General features: G+C 48.8%; 1 protein-coding gene across 1 annotated transcript in view; it reads right to left on the bottom strand.

The window, feature by feature from the left end:
• The window catches only part of LOC118377604 (microtubule-associated protein 4-like), a 196555-nt gene that overhangs the window by 96365 nt on the left and 77453 nt on the right, over nt 1-22737 (bottom strand). The window contains exons 3-5 of the mRNA XM_052483937.1: nt 2974-3087; nt 2123-2230; nt 469-579 (exon numbers count right to left, since the gene is read on the bottom strand). Of these exons, the coding sequence (XP_052339897.1) occupies nt 469-579; nt 2123-2230; nt 2974-3087 (333 nt within the window). The remainder of the gene's footprint in view (nt 1-468; nt 580-2122; nt 2231-2973; nt 3088-22737) is intronic.

Here is a 22737-nt window from a genome sequence, read left to right on the forward strand (position 1 = left end):
CACCGGTATGATGAGACATTCAGATAGATAAGTTGGGTGAGGGGATGGACCGGGCTGACAGATGGCAACGGCTATTCTGGATTTGTGGCACACCCTCTAGTTTGCATATTGACTTTTACAAATGCCATACATGCATGCCCAATAGGAAACAGACAGAGACAGAGAGACAGAGAGAGAGAGAGAGAGAGAGAGAGAGAGACGGACGGACGGACGGACAGACAGACAGACAGACAGACAGACAGACAGAGAGAGAGACAGACAGAGAGAGAGACAGACAGACAGACAGACAGACAGACAGACAGACAGACAGACAGACAGACAGACAGGCAGACAGAGGCAGACATACTGAAAGAGATACACATAGGCCCTAAGAGCTGGCTTAAGATGTTGGTAGGTACTGAGAGGTACGTAACTTGGCACTGAGGTAGGTACTGTTATGCGTGTGTCTTAGTGTGTATTTCCCTCTACCTGTAGACATGTCCTTGGGCGTCTGGTGCTCAGCGATGCTGGGAGGCCTCTCTGCTGACAGTAGAGCCATCCCCATGTCCATATTCACCCCCATGACATGCTGGGAGAAACCTGCCACACAGTATGATCTAGGATCAGCCCCACCTCTGTCCATGTAATCCTATTCATTGTGATCTATAAGACAAAACTGATTCTAGATCAGCACTTCTCGTCTGAGATGCGTTGTAAATACAGGCCCAAAGCCGCTTTGAATTGATCCCGATACAGAGTCAGACAAATGTCACACAGACCAGGACCAATCAGAGCTTAGATCAACCTCTGAGAGACCACTGAACAGGTTGAACATTAGTCAACGCACAGGCAGACAGAACGAGAAGTTATCAATCTGAAGAGCTCATTGAGGAAAGTTCGAAAGATGATTAATGTAGAACGAGGCCTTTCAGATGCAGAAACGAGGGACAGAGACGTGAGTTCTATTCATCAATAAGTTCCCCTGAGTCAGGACTGCCTAGCAACACTTTCTGAGGCAAGTGCAGTCCGAAATGTCACAGACAGCGAGAAAGTGACACAGTAATGCAGCGTTTCCCAAACTCTGTCCTGGGGTCCCTAAGGGGGACGTTATAGTTGTTGCTCTTAACACTACACAGCTGATTCAAATAATCAACGTTTGATGATTAGTTGGTTATTTGAATCAGCTGTGTAGTGCTAGGCCAAAAACCAAAACATGCCCCCCTTGGAGTCCCCAGGACCTAGTTTGTGAAACGCAGCAGTAATGAGAATTCCGTGAGTGTGTTCCCTTTTGTGTGTTTATGTGTCTGTGTGTGTCTTTGAGTGACTAGCCCTACAGCAGTGATTCAGTCGTACCGAGATGACAAATGCCATTAGGCTGTGGTGGGGTCGTATCTGCCGCAGCTGGCATTGTAGACACACAACTCAACTCAGCCCATAACACTCAGACCAGCACAAATTAGGCCAGTCACAACTCCTAAGCCACCAATGTGGCAAAACAGAGCATGGTCAGCTCAAGGGGCACTAAGTAAATACTCTGTAGTATGGCAACCAGTTTATAATAGCAATAAGGCCCGAGGGGATGTGGTATATGGCCAAAATACCACAGCTGTTCTTATGGACTACAAGACGTATAGTGCCTGGATACAGCCCTTAGCTGTGGTATACTGGCCATATACCACAAACCCCCGAGGTGTCTTATCGCTATTATAAACAGGTTACCAATGTAATCAGAACAGTAAAAATACATGTTTTGTCATTCCCGTGGTATACGGTCTGATATACCACGGCTGTCAGCCAATCAGCATTCAGGGCTCAAACCACCCAGTTTATAAATACATGTTTTACATTCATTGCATACTGTTTGTAATGTATTACACTCAGTTTACAATATTTTTTTAGCCAGCACGTATTCTTTGTGTGATTGTATACGTCATTTGACGTTAAAATTGAATTAAAATCTGCATAACTAATTATGACGTGTGCAAAACAAACTCTACATAATCCATTTAATATAATATAATATATAATATATAATATAATATCATGTAGTGAAGTGTTTCTGATGGATGACATGGTATTATTCTGGCAAAAGCATGTAGGATGTGTGTAGCTCAAGTATTGACAATTGAATCAAAGACTCTACCTGAGGGAGGGACTCTACCTGAGGAATCTCTTATCAGTCCACTATCCATCATCTGGGGCGGGATGTTGGGCTGGGAGCTCCACTGATCAGGGACGCCCGCCATGGAGCCTGGACAGAGAGAGAGGGAGAGAGATAGAGGGAGGGAAGGGAGATAGAGGGAGGGAAGGGAGGGGGGGGGGAAGAGGAGGGAATAGAGGAAAGGACATGAATAACAGGATCAGAGAGGGGAAATGGAGGGAGAGAGATAAAGAGAAAGAGGAAGGGAAGGAAAGAGGGAGCGAGAGAAAGAGCGAGAGAGAGAGAGAGGTGGGTGTGACTAAGCATGAGACCTTCCACTCCAAACTGAACAGTACAGTACTCTCTTTAAGGGTGAACAACACATCTCTTTAAGGGTGATCAACACATCTCTTTAAGGGTGAACAACACATCTCTTTAAGGGTGAACAACACATCTCTTTAAGGGTGAACAACACATCTCTTTAAGGGTGAACAACACATCTCTTTAAGGGTGATCAACACATCTCTTTAAGGGTGAACAACACATCTCTTTAAGGGTGAACAACACATCTCTTTAAGGGTGATCAACCACATGTCTTTAAGGGTGAACAACACATCTCTTTAAGGGTGATCAACCACATGTCTTTAAGGGTGAACAACACATCTCTTTAAGGGTGAACAACACATCTCTTTAAGGGTGAACAACACATATTTTTAAGGGTGAACAACACATCTCTTCAGTCACACCTGTAGGAGTTGAGTTCAAATCTCAACTAGCTTTCCAAATCAATATATAAGATATGGTTCAGGATAAACATGATTTAACGTACAATAGTGCAGTATCAGGTGTCTTACCTGAGAGGAAATCTGTTGCGGCAAAGACCTGGTGCTCTGCCGATTTGGGACGCACTTCCCCCTGTGGTTCTGGGCGCGAAGCTGATATCTGTCCCCCCGGTGTCACATTAGAACCTGAAGGTCGGGAACACAGATCACCTCACATTAGTTCCACTCTCTGGCAACACACCGCACCCCCCACACTCACTGTACAGAACAAATGCAAAAACCTCACTCACTCACCTGTATTTTCCACTCTACATAAATATATAACAAGCCTGTTAAATCTAAAACATCATTTGATATTGGTAATGGTCTAGCCCCTCTCTCTCTTTCCAGTGCAGTCTCAGCTGTATCTCTGTGTAAGCAGTAGCTCTGTGATGATCAGTGGCTGCAGTAGCCTGGGCCGTGGTGACGTCTCCCTGTCTGTGACTGGTTCTGTCCCCCCTCCCGCCCCACACCGCCCCCATCCCAGGGCTTTGGCTCCTAACTCCACTATCTAGGCCCTCCGCCTGATCGCCAGATCCGATGTGGCTGTTATTTGGCCGTTGTGAGAGAGAGCACCCCCCCCCTGTATCCCTGCAGTTACAGTGAGGGTGACAGTGAAGCGGGTGGACAGGACGACACCCAAAGTCATAAACACAGCCCCACCGCATCTAAAAGCCAGGCGGGGGGGGGGCAGGCGGGGGGAATATGGACTTCCCAGACGGGCCACGGGACTTTTCGACGGTCAGAGAGGGCACTGATTCGTTTGAAAGCACTGGTGTGTCCTCACATGTTTCTGTGTGTGTGGGTGTGTGTGTGTGTGTGTGTGTGGCTCAGAGTTCGATAATACATTAACCTATTCAGAGAGACAAGAGAAGACACAAAGAGTTGAACCAGATAGGCTGTTTGTATTTGTTAATTTATTATTGATCCCCATTAGTTCCTGCTAAGGCAGCAGCTACTCTTCCTGGGGTTTATTATGGACCCCCCCATTAGTTCCTGCTAAGGCAGCAACTACTCTTCCTGGGGTTTATTATGGATCCCAATTAGTTCCTGCCAAGGCAGCAGCTACTCTTCCTGGGGTTTATTAAGGATCCCCATTAGTTCCTGCCAAGGCTGCAGCTACTCTTCTTGGGGTTTATTATGGATCCCCATTAGTTCCTGTCAAGGTAGCAGCTACTCTTCCTGGGGTGTATTATGGATCCCCATTAGTTCCTGCTAAGGCAGCAGCTCCTCTTCCTGGAGTTTATTAAGGATCCCCATTAGTTCCTGCCATGGCAGCAGCTACTCTTCCTGGGGTTTATTATGGATCCCCATTAGTACCTGCTAAGGCAGCAGCTACTCTTAGTTCCTGCTCAGGCTGCAGCTAAATTAAGGCAGTTATATACAATTAAAACATTACATTTCACAACACATGAAGTGTGTTCCCTCAGGCCATATGTGTCTGTGTCTCTTCACAGTCCCTGCTGTTCCATAAGGTGTATTTTTATCTTTAAATGTTTAAATATATTTTTTTACATCTGATTCTACTGCTTGCATCAGTTACTTGATGTGGAATAGAGTTCATTTTAGTAATGGCTCTATGTAGTAAATCCGAGATGGCGTAGCAGTCAGACGTCTTTGTCTTGTCCCTTGTATATATCGTTTCACATCTTTTTCTTCACATCTTTTAAAATATTTTGATAAACCTCAACTTCTAAATAGTCTCCTGCAACCCGCCTCACCCAATGTGGCGTGGATCTGCTTTTTTTTCTAAAGTATTACAATATCCGGACCCCTTCTACAGCCGGTACGGGGCACGGAACCCCGCAGATCCCCTACGACTGGAATACCGACATAATCTGCCCAGGCGCGAAGCCCGCTGAAGGCCCATTTTGCAAACCAGCTAGGCCTACTAGCTACCTAGATCTACTTGGAGCCCTACTAATTCCACGACTGGTCTATCAACGTCACCGCACAAAGAGGCAAACACAGACTTACCCCCATCGCGACGTCCCCCAAAGGCTAACTTGCTAGCCCCTGCTATCTGCTTGCTTGCTAACCCGGTCTGCTAATTGCTAGCTTGCCGACCCCGGTCTGCTAACGGCTAGCCCTTCTAACTGCTTGCTTGCTAACCCGGCCTGCTAACTGCGAGTTTGACCCAGTCTGCTGATTGCTAGCTTGCCGGCCCCGGTCTGCTAACTGCTAGCCCCTGCTAACTGCTTGCTTGCTAACCCGGCCTGCTAACTGCTAGTTTTCCCCGGTCTACTAACTGCTAGCTTGTTTAGCCCCGGCCTACTAACTGTTCGTTTGTTAGCATCGGTCTGAATCGCCAGTATGCCCGAACCAACCATGTTGTTCCACCTCCTACATATGTGATGACATCACCTGGTTTAAACATCTCTAGAGACAATATCTCTCTCATCATTACTCAATGCCTAGGTTTACCTCCAATGTACTCACATCCTACCTTAACTTTGTCTGTACATTATTACATCATCCTAACCAACTCACCCTCCAAATACACCTCTGCTGTTTTCAATCAAGATCTCAGCGATCACTGCCTCATTGCCTGCATCCGTAATGGGTCTGCGACCAAACGACCACCCCTCATCACTGTCAAACGCTCACTAAAACACTTCTGCGAGCAGGCCTTTCTAATCGACCTGGCCGGGGTATCCTGGAATGACATTGATCTCATCCCGTCAGTAGATGATGCCTGGCTATTCTTTAAAAGTGCCTTCCTGTCCATCTTAAATAAGCATGCCCCTCTCAAAAAATGTAGAACTAGGAATAGATATAGTCCTTGGTTCACTCCAGACCCGTCTGCCCTTGACCCGTCTGCCCAGCACAAAAACATCCTGTGGCGTTCTGCATTAGCATCGAATAGTCCCCGTGATATGCAACTTTTCAGGGAAGTTAGAAACAAATATACACAGGCAAGGTTAGAAGAGCTAAGGCAAGCTTTTTCAAACAGAAATTTGCATCCTGTAGTACTAACTCAAAAAAGTTCTGGGACACTGTAAAGTCCATGGAGAATAAGAGCACCTCCTTCTTGGACACTGTAAAGTCCATGGAGAATAAGAGCACCTCCTTCTGGGACACTGTAAAGTCCATGGAGAATAAGAGCACCTCCTCCCAGCTGCCCACTGCTCTGAGGCTTTGAAACACCGTCACCACTGATAAATTTCAATAAGCATTTCTCTACGGCTGGCCATGCTTTCCACATGGCTACCCCTACCCTGGTCAACTGCCCGGCACCCTCCACAGCAACCCGCCAAAGCCCCCACCATTCTCTATTACTCAAATCCAGATAACTGATGTTCTGAAAGAGCTACAAAATCTGGACCCCAACAAATCAGCCGGGCTAGACAATCTGGACCCTCTCTTTCTAAAATGATCTGCCGAAATTGTTGCAACCCCTATTACTAGCCTGTTCAACCTCTCTTTCGTATCATCTGCGATTCCCAAAGATTGGAAAGCTGCCGCGGTCATCCCCCTCTTCAAAGGGGGTGACACTCTAGACCCAAACTGCTATAGACCTATATCTATCCTACCCTGTCTTTCTAAGGTCTTCAAAAGCCAAGTTAACAAACAGATTACTGACCATTTCGAATCCCACCATACCTTCTCCGCTATGCAATCTGGTTTCAGAGCCGGTCATGGGTGCTCCTCAGTCACGCTCAAGGTCCTAAACGACATCATAACCTCCATCGATAAGACACATTACTGTGCAGCCGTATTCATCGACCTGGCCAAGGTATTTCGACTCTGTCAATCACAACATTCTTATTGGCAGACTCGACAGCCTTGGTTTCTCAAATGATTGGTTTACCAACTACTTCTCTGATAGAGTTCAGTGTGTCAAATCAGAGGGCCTGTTGTCCGGACCTCTGGCAGTCACAAGGTTAAATTCTCGGGCCGACTCTCTTTTCTGTATACATCAATGATGCTGCTCTTGCTGCTGGTGATTCTCTGATCCACCTCTACGCAGATGACACCATTCTGTATACTTTTGGCCCCTCTTTGGACACTGTGTTAACTAACCTCCAGGCAAGCTTCAATGCCATACAACTCTTCTTCCGTGGTCTCCAACTGCTCTTAAACGCAAGCAAAACTAAATGCATGCTCTTCAATCGTTCACTGCCCGCACCTGCTCGGCTGCACCTGCTCGGCCGCACCTGCTCGGCCGCACCTGCTCGGCCGCACCTGCTCGGCCGCACCTGCTCGGCCGCACCTGCTCACCCATCCAGCATCACTACTCTGGACGGCTCTGACTTAGAATACATGGACAACTACAAATACCTGGGTGTCTGGTTAGACTGTAACCTCTCCTTCCAGACTCACATTAAGCATTTCCAATCCAAAATTAAATCTAGAATCGGCTTCCTATATCGCAACAAATCATCCTTCACTCATGCTGCCAAACATACCCTCGTAAAACTGACCATCCTACCGATCCTCGACTTCGGTGATGTCACCTATAATATAGCGTCCAACACTCTACTCAACAAACTGGATGCAGTCTATCACAGTGCCATCCGTTTTGTCCCCAAAGCCCCATACACTACCCACCATTGCGAGCTGTACGCTCTCTTTGGTTGGCCCTCACTTTATACTCGTCGCCAAACCCACTGGCTACAGGTTATATACAAGTCTCTGCTTGCTAAAGCCCCGCCTTATCTCAGCTCACCCGTAGCACGCGCTCCAGCAGGCATATCTCACTGGTCACCCCCAAAGCCAATTCCTCCTTTGGTCATCTTTCCTTCCAGTTCTCTGCTGCCCATGACTGGAACGAATTGCAAAAATCTCTGAAGCTGGAATCTCCCTCACTAAAAATCTCCCTCACTATCTTTAAGCACCAGCTCACAGATCACTGCACCTGTACATAGCCCATCTGTAAACAGTCCATATATCTACCTACCTCATCCCCATACTGGTATTTATTTATTTATTTTGCTCCTTTGCACCCCAGTATCTCTACTTGCACATTCATCTTCTGCCAAATCTACCATTACCTCATTTGCACTCACTGTATATAGACTTTTTGTTTTCTTTTGTTCTACTGTATTACTGACTGTATGTTTTGTTTATTCCATGTGTAACTCTGTGTTGTTGTATGTGTCAAATTGCTATGCTTTATCTTGGCCAGGTCGCAGTTGTAAATGAGAACGTGTTCTCAACTAGCCTACCTGGTTAAATAATGGTGAAAAAAAATGAGTACCTCCCATAGTCTGTTCTGGACATGGGCACTGTGAAGATACCTCTGGTGGCATGTCTTGTGGGGTATGCATGGGTGTCTGACCTGTGTGCTAGTAGTTTAAACAGACAGCTTGGTGCATTCAACATATCAATACTTCTCACAAATACAAGTAGTGATGTAATGGCACCGGAGGGGATGGCTGCCATTTTACAGGCTCCTAACCAACTGTGCTATGTTGTGTGTTTTTTCGCGTTGTTTGTAACTTATTTTGTACATAATGTTGCTGCTACTGTCTCTTATGATGAACAGCGATTACTTACTTTGAACTGTACAAACACTAGGGGCAGTATTTTCATCTTTTGAAAAAAAAAACGTTCCTGTTTTAAGCGGGATATTTTGTCAGGAAAAGATCCTAGAATATGCATATAATTGACAGCTTTCGATAGAAAACACTCTATCGTTTCCAAAACTGTAAAGATATTGTCTGTGAATATAACAGAACTGATGTTGCAAGCGAAAGCCTGAGAAAAATCCAATCCGCAAGTGCCCCAGGTTTTGAAAGTGCTGCGTTCCAATGACTCCCTATTTGGCTGTGAATGTACCATCAACGAGCTTACGCTTTCTACGTATTCTCCAAGGTGTCTACAGCATTGTGATAAATGATCGATGGGCAGTTTTACAAAAGAGCATTTCTGTTGGATGTATAGCCATAGGCGCTGCAGCACATTGCGTAATAGTGGTCACATGGGGGTCTCCGAGAGAGATTCTCTGGAACGAAAGCGTAAAATGAGGTACAGAGGTAGCCATTACTCCAATCGGTCAGATAGAGAAAACTAAATGACCTGTCCCGAAAAAGGGCCAGCCGACTGAACTTTGGCTATCTACCTGGGAGTCTCCAGTTTGAGTGAAAATGACATCCAAAGTTCATCAAAGGTAAACAATTTAATTTGATTGCTTTTCTGATTTCCTGACAAGGTTGCCTGCTGCTATCTACCTGGGAGTCAAAACATCATTCATCAAAGGTAATGCTATTTCCCTGCTAGGCTATTATAAACTTACACAAATACTTGTCTAGCGTTGGCTGTAAAGCATATTTTGAAAATCTGAGATGACAGTGTGATTAACAAAAGGCTAAGCTGTGTCTCAATATATTTCATTTGTGATGTTCATGAATAGGAATATTTTCTAGGGATATTTATGTCCGCTGCGTTATGCTAATTCGTTTCAGGCGATGATTACGCTCCCGGATCCGGGATGGGTAGTATAAAGAGGTTTTAATGAGTCCGGAGTGAAGGATATCCTCAAACAAACTCAACTATCTACGATTAAGACTATCCTACCAACGGGACATTAAAAACGGTAATATCTTATGTTTCACCGTGGCTATACGACGACACAGAGAAAATAGAGCTGACTGGCTTCTCCGTGCATCGGCAGTACAGAGCAGCTACATCTGGTAAGACAAGGGGCGGGGGTGTGTGTCAATTTGTCAATAACAGCTGGTGCCCGATATCTAATATTAAAGAAGTATCGAGGTATTGCTCGTCTAAGGTAAAATACCTCATGATAAGATGTAGACTGCACTATCTACCAAGAGAGTTCTCATCTGTAATATCCATAGCAGTCTATTTACCACCACAAAACGAAGCTGGCACTAAGACCTCAACCAACTCTATAAGGCCATAAGCAAAGAAGAAAATTATCACCCAGAAGCGGCGCTCCTAGTGGTCGGGGACTTTAATGCAGGCAAACTTAAATCAGTTTTACAAAATTTGTACCAGCACGTCACATGTGCAACCAGAGGGAAAAACAACTCTAGACCGCCTTTACTCAACACATAGAGACGCCTACAAATCTCTCCCTTGCCCTTCATTTGGCAAATCTGACCATAATTCCATCCTCCTGATTCTTGCTTGACAAGCTAAAACTAAAGCAGGAAGTACAAGTAACTCGCTCAATACGGAAGTGGTCAGATGACACGGATGCTACGCTACAGGACTGTTTTGCTAGCACAGACTGGAATATGTTCAGGAATTCATCCAATGGCACAGAGGGGTATACCACCTCGGTCACCAGCTTCATCAATAAGTGCAACATCTGCATTGAGCTAAAGGCTAGAGCTGCTGCTTTCAAGGAACGGAACACTAATCCGGACGCTTATAAGAAATTCCACTATGCCTTCAGACGAACTATCAAACAAGCAAAGCGTCAATACAGGATTAAGATTGAATCCTACTACACCGGCTCTGATGCTCGTCGGATGTGGCAGGGCTTGAAAACTATTACGGACTACAAAGGGAAACCCAGCCACAAGCTGCCCATTGACACAAGCTTACCAGACAAGCTAAATGCCTTTTATGCTCACTTCGAGGCAAGCAACACTGAAGCATGGATGAGAGCACCAGTTGTTACGGACGACTGTGCGATCACGCTCTACACAGCCGATGTCCTGTTTATAGGTCTTACTCACAACATTCACAAGCCGCGGGGCCAGACAGATTACCAGAACGTGGAGTCAAAGCATGCGCAGCCCAACAGGCAAGTGTTTTCACTGACATTTTCAACCTCTCCCTGACTGAGTCTGTAATACCTACATGTTTCAAACAGACCACCATATTCCCTGTGCCCAAGAAAGCAAAGGTAACCTGCCTAAATGATTACCGCCCCATAGCACTCACATCGTTAGCCATGAAGTGCTTTGAAAGGTCATGGCTCACATTAACACCCTCATGCCGGAAACCCTAGACCCATTCCAATTTTCATACCGACCCCCAACAGATCCACGGATGACGCAATCTCAATCGCACTCCACACTGCCCTTTCCCACCTGCACAAAAAGGACACCTATGTGAGAATGCTGTTCAGTGTTCAACACCATAGTACACACAAAGCTCATCACTAAGCTAAGGACCCTGGGACTAAACAACTCTCTGCAACTGGATCCTGGACTTAGTAACGGGCTGTCCCCAGGTGGTAAGGGTATGTAACAACACATCTGCCACGCTGATCCTCAACACTGGGGTCCCTCAGGGGTGCATGCTTAGTCCCATCCTGTACTCCCTGTTCACCCACGACTGCATGGCCAAGCATGACTCCAACACCATCATTAAGTTTGCTGATGACAGCCTATAGGGAGTAGGTCAGAGACCTGGCAGTGAGGTGCCATGACAACAACCTCTCCCTCAATGTGAGCAAGACAAAGAAGCTGATCTCGGACTACAGGAAAAGGTGGGCCGAATAGGCCTCCATTAAAATTGGTGGGTCTGTAGTGGAGCGGGTCAAGAGTTTCAAGTTCCTTGGTGTCCACATCACCAACAAACTATCATGGTCGAAACACACCAAGACAGATGTGAAGAGGTCACGACAACACCTTTTCTCCCTCAGGAGACTGTTTATTGTCTAGTCACTTTACAAATTACCTCGACTATTTATTTATTTAATTTTACTTCACCTTTATTTAACCAGGTAGGCCAGTTGAGAACAGCTAACCTCTACCCCCGCACATTGACTCGGTACCAGTACCCTCAGTATATTGCCTGGTTATTATTATCAAATTTTCTTGTGTTACTTTTTCGTTTATAATTTTTTTAAACTTGAGTTAATTTAGGAAATATTTTCTTAACTCTATTTCTTGAACTGCATTGTTGGTTAAGGGCTTGAAAGTAAGCATTTCACGGTAAGGTCTACATCTGTTGAATGTTATGCTCCCCATTTCACGGTAAGTTCTACATATGTTGAATGTTACGCTCCCCATTTCACGGTAAGTTCTACATCTGTTGAATGTTATGCTCCCCATTTCACGGTAAATTCTACACTTGTATTCACCAGTTGTATTTGATTTGATAAAGTCAATCTCTCCTCTACATTGAGTGAATATAAACTGACAGAGCCATTCAGGGGAGTTAGAGGGACATAAATTAGGTTACTTACATTATGACTGCCAACGCCCCAAGGAAAATGTAAATTTGACACAGCATTACGACAACTCAGCGACACAGTGGTAGGGATTATCTGAGCAGAGTTTGGGTCACTGATAAATCACCGTCTCAACGCAGCCTTGGAATGGTAACATTAAAGAGATTTTTACGTTTGCTCCCTTGACTTTGTGCCAAAGGGATAGAGGAAAAATAACTTGTTTAGAGGGAAGAATATTTCCTTATTGTGCTGTATTACTGTCCGAGGGGCTGACATCTGGCAGAGCAGTTTTGAAAGGGAATTACTGGCTCCTGGCAAGAAAAAGTGAATGTGTTTGAAAAATAAAAAAACACAGAAGTCATAGCGATCAATCAATCAATCAATCAATCAATCAATAGCTTTCACTTTTCACAATGTATAGTCAAGATAGCTTAGCAAAGCAATGAGGTACTGAGATGAGATGAACTGGACCAAACCGAACTGGACCAAACCGTGTCTGAATGCCTCCAGTGCAGTCCATGATAAGGCATGTTTTGTGCACCTCTCTCCAGGAAACTGGGACAGACCACTCAGGGGGCTTGGAGCTCTAGAAAGGTCGGCAGAACTAATAAATCAATGGTAAGAAAAGGGGTGACAGATCGAGAGGTTTTATGCTGTGAGAGGACAGTGCTTGGATCTTTACGAAGATGGGAGGCGAGGGAGCACTGAGGACAACCCAGATGAGAGAAAGGCCTGGGTGGGTCACAAAAGCATCCGAAAACAGCGGGACACTGACAGCTCCCGGCGGCCCAACTCCCCAGAACCCACACATATTACTAAATAAATCAACTTCAGGCTGGGGGTGCGTGGGCGGGCGTCTGTGCCCAAACATGCCAAGTCATGTAGCACTCGTAGCAGCCTGCCCCTAGAACCCAGTGTGGGGAGCGAGGCTGCATGACCTCCCATTGTTCAGTCAACAAGCTGTGAGCTATTGAAATACGCCAGCCCAACTGAACACAATGGGTTTGTTTGAGGGCATTGGGGAAAACAAATCAAGGCCAAAATGAAGGGGGCCCAGACAGAAAGAGAGAGAGAAGGGGGTGGGGGGGAGGAGTAGAGGGGAGATATTGGTAAAGCATAATTTAGGGCTTTCTGGGCCAGTAACAAGAAGAGCAGTGAACTTTTAGATGACTTTGCCTGGAGTTTTATAACTGTGGCCCTCTTTCTATGCATCCACCCCTCTCTCTCTCTGTCTCTCTCTCTCTTTCTCTGGCTCCTAGCGTACTCTATGGCTCTGTCTGACCCAGATTACTACTGCTGTTTCTGTGGGCAGAGGATCTCAGTGTGTGTGTAAGTACCATGCCGTCTATATATATATCCCTGTCATGGTTATGCTGAACAGGCAGCATCCTACAGGGTCAGTCGGGCTGGCTGTCTGAGTCGGAGAGAGATAAAGTCCCTTTGAATGTGTACGGACGGGTGTGACACAATCACCGCATCCTTCTCAGTATCTAACACAACCCAGTAATATTCAGTCTCTAAAATAACTCAGTAACATTCAGTCTCTAACACAACCCAGTAACATTCAGTCTCTAAAACAACCCAGTAACATTCAGTATCTAACACAACCCAGAAACATTCAGTATCTAACACAACCCAGTAACATTCAGTATCTAACACAACCCAGTAACATTCAGTATCTAACACAACCCAGTAACATTCAGTATCTAACACAACCCAGTAATATTCAGTCTCTAACACAACTCAGTAACATTCAGTATCTAACACAACCCATTAATATTCAGTCTGTAACACAACCCAGTAACATTCTGTTCTGTCCCTGTCCCTGTCTCTGTCCCTATCTCTGTCCCTGTCTCTGTCCCTGTCTCTGTCCATGTCCCTGTCTCTGTCCCTGTTCCTTTCCATGTCCCGGTCTCTGTCCCTGTCTCTGTCCCTGTCTCTGTCCATGTCTCTGTCCCTGTCTCTGTCTCTGTCCATGTCCCTGTCTCTGTCCATGTCCATGTCTCTGTCTCTGTCCCTGTCTCTGTCCCTGTCCCTGTCCCTGTCCCTGTCTCTGTTCCTGTCTCTGTCCCTGTCTCTGTTCCTTTCCATGTCCCTGTCCCTGTCTCTGTCTCTGTCCCTGTCTCTGTTCCTTTCCATGTCCCTGTCTCTGTCTCTGTCCCTGTCTCTGTCCCTGTCTCTGTTCCTTTCCATGTCCCTGTCCCTGTCTCTGTCCCTGTCTCTGTTCCTTTCCATGTCCCTGTCCCTGTCCCTGTCTCTGTCCCTGTCTCTGTTCCTTTCCATGTCCCTGTCCCTGTCTCTGTTCCTTTCCATGTCCCTGTCCCTGTCTGTCTGTTCCTTTCCATGTCTCTGTCTCTGTCCTGTCCTGTCTCTGTTCCTTTCCATGTCCCTGTCTCTGTCTCTGTTCCTTTCCATGTCCCTGTCCCTGTCCCTGTCTCTGTCCTGTCCCTGTCTCTGTTCCTTTCCATGTCCCTGTCCCTGTCTCTGTCCCTGTCCCCCTGTCTCTGTCCCTGTCTCTGTCCCCCTGTCTCTGTCCCTGTCTCTGTCTCCCCTGTCTCTGTTCCTTTCCATGTCCCTGTCCCTGTCCCTGTCTCTGTCCCCATGTGTCTCTGTTCCTTTCCATGTCCCTGTCCCTGTCTCTGTCCCTGTCTCTGTCTCTGTCCCTGTCTCTGTTCCTTTCCATGTCCCTGTCCCTGTCTCTGTCTCTGTTCCTTTCCATGTCCCTGTCCCTGTCTCTGTCCCTGTCTCTGTTCCTGTCTCTGTTCCCTGTCCCTGTCCCTGTCCCTGTCTCTGTTCCTTTCCATGTCCCTGTCCCTGTCTCTGTTCCCTGTCTCTGTCCCTGTCCCTGTCCCTGTCTCTGTCCCTGTCTCTGTTCCTTTCCATGTCCCTGTCCCTGTCTCTGTTCCTTTCCATGTCCCTGTCTCTGTCCCTGTCTCTGTCTCTGTCCCTGTCTCTGTTCCTGTCTCTGTCTCTGTCCCTGTCTCTGTTCCTTTCCATGTCCCTGTCCCTGTCTCTGTCCCTGTCTCTGTCCCTGTCTCCCTGTTCCTTTCCATGTCCCTGTCCCTGTCTCTGTCCCTGTCTCTGTCCCTGTCTCTGTTCCTTTCCATGTCCCTGTCCCTGTCTCTGTCCCTGTCTCTGTCCCTGTCTCTGTTCCTTTCCATGTCCCTGTCTCTGTCCCTGTCCCTTCCATGTCCCTGTTCCTTTCCATGTCCCTGTCTCTGTCCCTGTCTCTGTCCCTGTCTTTCCATGTCCCTGTCTCTGTCCCTGTCCATGTCTCTGTCCCTGTCTCTGTTCCTTTCCATGTCCCTGTCTCTGTCCATGTCCCTGTCTCTGTTCCTTTCCCTGTCCCTGTCTCTGTCCCTGTCTCTGTCCATGTCCCTGTCTCTGTTCCTTTCCATGTCCCTGTCTCTGTCCCTTTCTCTGTTCCTTTCCATGTCCCTGTCTCTGTCCCTTTCCATGTCTCTGTCCCTTTCCATGTCCCTGTCTCTGTCCCTTTCCATGTCCATGTCTCTGTCCCTTTCCATGTCTCTGTCCCTTTCCATGTCCCGGTCTCTGTCCCTTTCCATGTCTCTGTCCCTTTCCATGTCCCTGTCTCTGTCCCTTTCCATGTCCATGTCCCTTTCCATGTCCCTGTCTCTGTTCCTTTCCATGTCCCTGTCTCTGTCCCTTTCCATGTCCCTGTTCCTGTCTCTGTTCCTTTCCATGTCCCGGTCTCTGTCCCTTTCCATGTCCCTGTCTCTGTTCCTTTCCATGTCCCGGTCTCTGTCCCTGTCTCTGTTCCTTTCCATGTCCCGGTCTCTGTCCCTGTCTCTGTTCCTTTCCATGTCCCGGTCTCTGTCCCTTTCCATGTCTCTGTCCCTTTCCATGTCCCTGTCTCTGTCCCTTTCCATGTCTCTGTCCCTTTCCATGTCCCTTTCCATGTCCATGTCTCTGTCCCTTTCCATGTCTCTGTCCCTTTCCATGTCCCTGTCTCTGTCCCTTTCCATGTCTCTGTCCCTTTCCATGTCTCTGTCCCTTTCCATGTCCCTGTCTCTGTTCCTTTCCATGTCCCTGTCTCTGTCCCTTTCCATGTCCCTGTTCCTGTCTCTGTTCCTTTCCATGTCCCGGTCTCTGTCCCTTTCCATGTCCCTGTCTCTGTTCCTTTCCATGTCCCTGTCTCTGTCTCTGTCCCTTTCCATGTCCCTGTCTCTGTCCCTGTCTCTGTTCCTTTCCATGTCCCTGTCTCTGTCCCTTTCCATGTCTCTGTCCCTTTCCATGTCCCTGTCTCTGTCCCTTTCCATGTCCCTGTCTCTGTTCCTTTCCATGTCCCTGGTCTCTGTCCCTTTCCATGTCTCTGTCCCTTTCCATGTCCCTGTCTCTGTCCCTTTCCATGTCCCTGTCTCTGTTCCTTTCCATGTCCCGGTCTCTGTCCCTTTCCATGTCTCTATCCCTTTCCATGTCCCTGTCCCTTTCCATGTCCATGTCTCTGTCTCTGTCCATGTCTCTGTCCCTGTCTCTGTTCCTTTCCATGTCCCGGTCTCTGTCCCTTTCCATGTCTCTGTCCCTTTCCATGTCCCTGTCTCTGTCCCTTTCCTTGTCCCTGTCTCTGTCCCTGTCTCTGTCTCTGTCCCTGTCTCTATCCCTGTCTCTGTCCCTTTCCTTGTCCCTGTCTGTCCCTGTCCCTGTCTCTGTCTCTGTCCCTGTCTCTGTCCCTGTCTCTGTCCCTGTCTCTGTCCCTTTCCCTTTCCCTTCTCTGTCCTGTCTGTCTCTGTCCCTGTCTCTGTCCCTTTCCCTGTCTCTGTCCCTCTGTCCCTTTCCCTGTCCATGTCCCTGTCTGTCTCTGTCCCTTTCCCCTCTGTCCCTGTCTCTGTCCCTTTCCTTGTCCCCCTGTCTCTGTCCTCTGTCCTTTCCCTGTCTCTGTCCCTTTCCCTGTCCCTGTCTCTGTCCCTGTCTCTGTCCCTTTCCCTGTCTCTGTCCCTGTCTCTGTCTCTGTCTCTGTCCCTTTCCCTGTCTCTGTCCCTGTCTCTGTCCCTATCCCTGTCCATGTCCCTGTCCATGTCCCTGTCTCTGTCCCTGTCTCTGTCCCTGTCTCTGTCCTTTCCCTGTCTCTGTCCCTGTCCCTGTCCCTGTCTCTGTCCCTTTCCCTGTCTCTATCCCTGTCTCTGTCTCTGTCCCTTTCCCTGTCTCTGTCCCTGTCTCTGTCCCTTTCCCTGTCTCTATCCCTGTCCATGTCCCTGTCTCTGTCCCTGTCCCTGTCACTTATGCCGATTAGACACCTGGACAAGTTAAATGCATCTCAATGGGACTCAAATGAAAAGGAGAACAGGGGGAAGCACTAACTTCCACACGACACATAATCCATGTACAAATATTCATTATTCAGGCCAATATTTTTAGCCCGACTTAGTGTGGGTACAGAACATTTTAAATGAGACTGGGTGGTAGGGAAGGCAGAGCAAAACAAAATGACAGAGCAGTGGAAATGTCAGGTTTAGCCTCGGCTAGCTCCACAGTGTTGTCCTCCAGCTGACCCCAGGTTTCCCCCCCGCTCATTATTCCCAATCGGAGCTCAGCATGCTGGGTAAACACGCTACCAAGACAGGGCGAGGGACAAGGGCAGCACCACAGGGGGAACCTCCAAAAAAGATTGATTCGGGGGATATATCTACGTCCAACAGATGGACCGTGGATTTAACTTGACGTGGTGTAGACTGTGTATATTGTGGTCAGACAGGATGACACATCCGATACACAGGTGCAGGGTCTTGACCAGTCGTTAGATCACAGCTCTGGATTTTTTAATTGCTACAGTCTGTCACCCTGCAGCTTTTCCCTCTGGAATACCCCCCCAGACAGACACACACACACACAGACACACGCACACACAGACACACACACAGACATACACGCACACACAGTCAGAACTAAGCTGAATGCTGTGCCATATGTGTGTGTGTGTCTGTGCGTGTCTGAGTTTGTGCGTGTGCGTGTGTGTGTGTGCGTGTCTGAGGGAGTGCATGTCTGTGTGTGTGCGTGTCTGTGTGTGTGTGTGTGTGACATTGTTGCCGTCCCTAGCATGGAATAGAAAGGAAGCCAGCGAGCATTTGACCTCTCTTGATTAAAAAATTATAAAATGAATAGCCAATCAGTGGTGAGCTAAACTGAGCAAGCGCAGCTGTGATTGGTCCTGGCCAAAAAAAAGTGTTTGGATCTGGCTTCACACCAATCACATCACATAAAAAGCTAAACGTAATTGACAGGATTGTTGCATCGACAGAATGGCGATTTCATGCCATTCTGTCACACCTCCTTTTCATAGCGTTAAACACTGAACAGTCACTGGGGGCCTGTTTGAACAGATAGTGTCCCCTTCAGTGCTCATCTCATCTCTGTTACACCCCCCTGTCCCACAGGAAGACACCACGTTACACCCCCCTGTCCCACAGGAAGACACCACGTTACATCTCCCTGTCCCACAGGAAGACACCACGTTACACCCCCCTGTCCCACAGGAAGACACCACGTTACACCCCCCTGTCCCACAGGGAGACACCACGTTACATCTCCCTGTCCCACAGGAAGACACCACGTTACACCCCCCTGTCCCACAGGGAGACACCACGTTACATCTCCCTGTCCCACAGGAAGACACCACGTTACACCCCCCTGTCCCACAGGGAGACACCACGTTACAACTTCCTGTCCCACAGGAAGACACCACGTTACACCCCCCTGTCCTACAGGAAGACACCACGTTACATCGCCCTGTCCCACAGGAAGACACCACGCTACATCTCACTGTCCCACAGGAAGACACCACGTTACATATTCCTGTCAGAACTTTACATGTGGAAATGGCAGAAGATGAAAGAGCTAGCTTCCACTACAGAGGACATCAGTGAGTAATGAGGATACACTGGTGTGCTTTCCCAACCTATGGGATTAAAGGCAGATCATGAATACACTGCTCAAAAATATAAAGGGAACACTTAAACAACACAATGTAACTCCAAGTCAATCACACTTCTGTGAAATCAAAATGACCACTTAGGAAGCAACACTGATTGACAATGGAATAGACAACAGGTGGAAATTGGAATAGACAACAGGTGGAAATTATAGGCAATTAGCAAATAAAGGAGTGGTTCTGCAGGTGATAACCACAGACCACTTCTCAGTTCCTATGCTTCCTGGCTGATGTTTTGGTCACTTTTGAATGCTGGCGGTGCTTTCACTCTAGTGGTAGCATGAGACGGAGTCTACAACCCACACAAGTGGCTCAGGTAGTGCAGCTCATCCAGGATGACACATCAATTCGAGCTGTGGCATGAAGGTTTGCTGTGTCTGTCAGCGTAGTGTCCAGAGCATGGAGGCGCTACCAGGAGACAGGCCAGTACATCAGGAGATGTGGAGGAGGCCGTAGGAGGGCAATAACCCAGCAGCAGGACCGCTACCTCCGCCTTTGTGCAAGGAGGAGCAGGAGGAGCACTGCCAGAGCCCTGCAAAATGACTTCCAGCAGGCCACAAATGTGCATGTGTCTGCTCAAACGGTCAGAAACAGACTCCATGAGGGTGGTATGAGGGCCCGACATCCACAGGTGGGGGTTGTGCTTACAGCCCAACACTGTGCAGGACGTTTGGCATTTGCCAGAGAACACACAGATTGACAGTCTGGAGACGCCGTGGAGAACGTTCTGCTGCCTGCAACATCCTCCCGCATGACCGGTTTGGCGGTGGGTCAGTCATGGTGTGGGGTGGCATTTCTTTGCGGGGCCGCACAGCCCTCCATGTGCTCGCCAGAGGGAGCCTGACTGCCATTAGGTACCGAGATGAGATCCTCAGACCCCTTGTGAGACCATATGCTGGTGCGGTTGGCCCTGGGTTCCTCATGTGGCTGGAGTGTGTCAGCAGTTCCTGCAAGATGAAGGCATTGATGCTATGGACTGGACCGCCCGTTCCCCAGACCTGAATCCAATTGAGCACATCTGGGACATCATGTCTCGCTCCATCCACCAACGCCACGTTGCACCACAGACTGTCCAGGAGTTGGCGGATGCTTTAGTCCAGGTCTGGGAGGACATCCCTCAGGAGACCATCTGCCACCTCATCAGGAGCATGCCCAGGCGTTGTAGGGAGGTCATACAGGCACGTGGAGACCACACACACTACTGCGCCTCATTTTGACTTGTTTTAAGGACATTACATCAAAGTTGGATCAGTCTGTAGTGTGGTGTTCCACTTTAATTTTGAGTGTGACTCCAAATCCAGACCTCCATGGGTTGATAAATTTGATTTCCATTGATACTTTTTGTGTGATTTTGTTGTGAGCACATTCAACTACGTAAAGAAAAAAGTATTTAATAAGAATATTTAATTCATTCAAATCTAGGATGTGTTATTTTAGTGTTCCCTTTATTTTTTTGAGCAGTGTATATAGAGGCTTTAGCCACATTTCTTCACATTTCTTGTTTGTACATTATTAGGATGAAAAGAGAGTCAGGCTTTGGTGTGCGTTCACAAGTTTTACAGTAGGGAGGCAGAGCAGGCAGCAGAGAGGATAGTGGAGTAGGGAGGCAGAGCAGGCAGCAGAGAGGATGGTGGAGTAGGGAGGCAGAGCAGGCAGCAGAGAGGATGGTGGAGTAGGGAGGCAGAGCAGGCAGCAGAGAGGATAGTGGAGCAGGGAGGCAGAGCAGGCAGCAGAGAGGATGGTGGAGAAGGCAGCAGAGAGGATGGTGGAGCAGGCAACAGAGAGGATGGTGGAGTAGGGAGGCAGAGCAGGGAGGCAGAGAGGATGGTGGAGAAGGCAGCAGAGAGGATAGTGGAGCAGGCAGCAGAGAGGATGGTGGAGTAGGGAGGCAGAGCAGGCAGCAGAGAGGATGGTGGAGAAGGCAGCAGAGAGGATAGTGGAGCAGGCAACAGAGAGGATGGTGGAGTAGGGAGGCAGAGCAGGGAGGCAGAGAGGATGGTGGAGCAGGAAGGCAGAGCAGGCAGCAGAGAGGATGGTGGAGAAGGCAGCAGAGAGGATAGTGGAGCAGGCAGCAGAGAGGATGGTGGAGTAGGGAGGCAGAGCAGGGAGGCAGAGAGGATGGTGGAGCAGGGAGGCAGAGCAGGCAGCAGAGAGGATGGTGGAGCAGGGAGGCAGAGCAGGCAGCAGAGAGGATAGTGGAGCAGGGAGGCAGAGCAGGGAGGCAGAGAGGATGGTGGAGCAGGCAGCAGAGAGGATAGTGGAGTAGGGAGGCAGAGCAGGGAGGCAGAGAGGATGGTGGAGCAGGGAGGCAGAGAGGATGGTGGAGCAGGCAGCAGAGAGGATGGTGGAGCAGGCAGCAGAGAGGATAGTGGAGAAGGGAGGCAGAGCAGGCAGCAGAGAGGGTGGTGGAGCAGGCAGCAGAGAGGATAGTGGAGTAGGGAGGCAGAGCGGGCAGCAGAGAGGATAGTGGAGTAGGGAGGCAGAGCAGGCAGCAGAGAGGATAGTGGAGCAGGGAGGCATGGAGGATAGTGGAGTAGGGAGGCAGAGAGGATGGTGGAGTAGGGAGGCAGAGCAGGCAGCAGAGAGGATGGTGGAGCAGGCAGCAGAGAGGATAGTGGAGCAGGGAGGCAGAGCAGGCAGCAGAGAGGATAGTGGAGTAGGGAGGCAGAGCAGGCAGCAGAGAGGATAGTGGAGCAGGCAGCAGAGAGGATAGTGGAGCAGGGAGGCAGAGCAGGCAGCAGAGAGGATAGTGGAGTAGGGAGGCAGAGCAGGCAGCAGAGAGGATAGTGGAGCAGGCAGCAGAGAGGATAGTGGAGTAGGGAGGCAGAGCAGGCAGCAGAGAGGATAGTGGAGTAGGGAGGCAGAGCAGGCAGCAGAGAGGATAGTGGAGCAGGCAGCAGAGAGGATAGTGGAGCAGGGAGGCAGAGCAGGCAGCAGAGAGGATAGTGGAGTAGGGAGGTAGAGCAGGCAGCAGAGAGGATAGTGGAGTAGGGAGGTAGAGCAGGCAGCAGAGAGGATAGTGGAGCAGGCAGCAGAGATGATAGTGGAGCTGGGAGGCAGAGCAGGCAGCAGAGAAGATAGTAGAGCAGGCAGCAGAGAGGATGGTGGAGCAGGCAGCAGAGAGGATAGTGGAGTAGGGAGGCAGAGCAGGCAGCAGAGAGGATAGTGGAGTAGGGAAGCAGAGCAGGCAGCAGAGAGGATAGTGGAGTAGGGAGGCAGAGCAGGCAGCAGAGAGGATAGTGGAGTAGGGAGGCAGAGCAGGCAGCAGAGAGGATAGTGGAGTAGGGAGGCAGAGCAGGCAGCAGAGAGGATAGTGGAGTAGGGAGGCAGAGCAGGCAGCAGAGAGGATAGTGGAGTAGGGAGGCAGAGCAGGCAGCAGAGAGGATAGTGGAGTAGGGAGGCAGAGCAGGCAGCAGAGAGGATAGTGGAGCAGGCAGCAGAGAGGATAGTGGAGTAGGGAGGCAGAGCAGGCAGCAGAGAGGATAGTGGAGTAGGGAGGCAGAGCAGGCAGCAGAGAGGATAGTGGAGTAGGGAGGCAGAGCAGGCAGCAGAGAGGATAGTGGAGCAGGCAGCAGAGAGGATAGTGGAGTAGGGAGGCAGAGCAGGCAGCAGAGAGGATAGTGGAGCAGGCAGCAGAGAGGATAGTGGAGCAGGGAGGCAGAGCAGGCAGCAGAGAGGATAGTGGAGTAGGGAGGCAGAGCAGGCAGCAGAGAGGATAGTGGAGCAGGGAGGCAGAGCAGGCAGCAGAGAGGATAGT

This window comes from Oncorhynchus keta, chromosome 28 (assembly GCF_023373465.1).
Source record: "Oncorhynchus keta strain PuntledgeMale-10-30-2019 chromosome 28, Oket_V2, whole genome shotgun sequence".
NCBI lineage: Eukaryota > Metazoa > Chordata > Actinopteri > Salmoniformes > Salmonidae > Oncorhynchus > Oncorhynchus keta.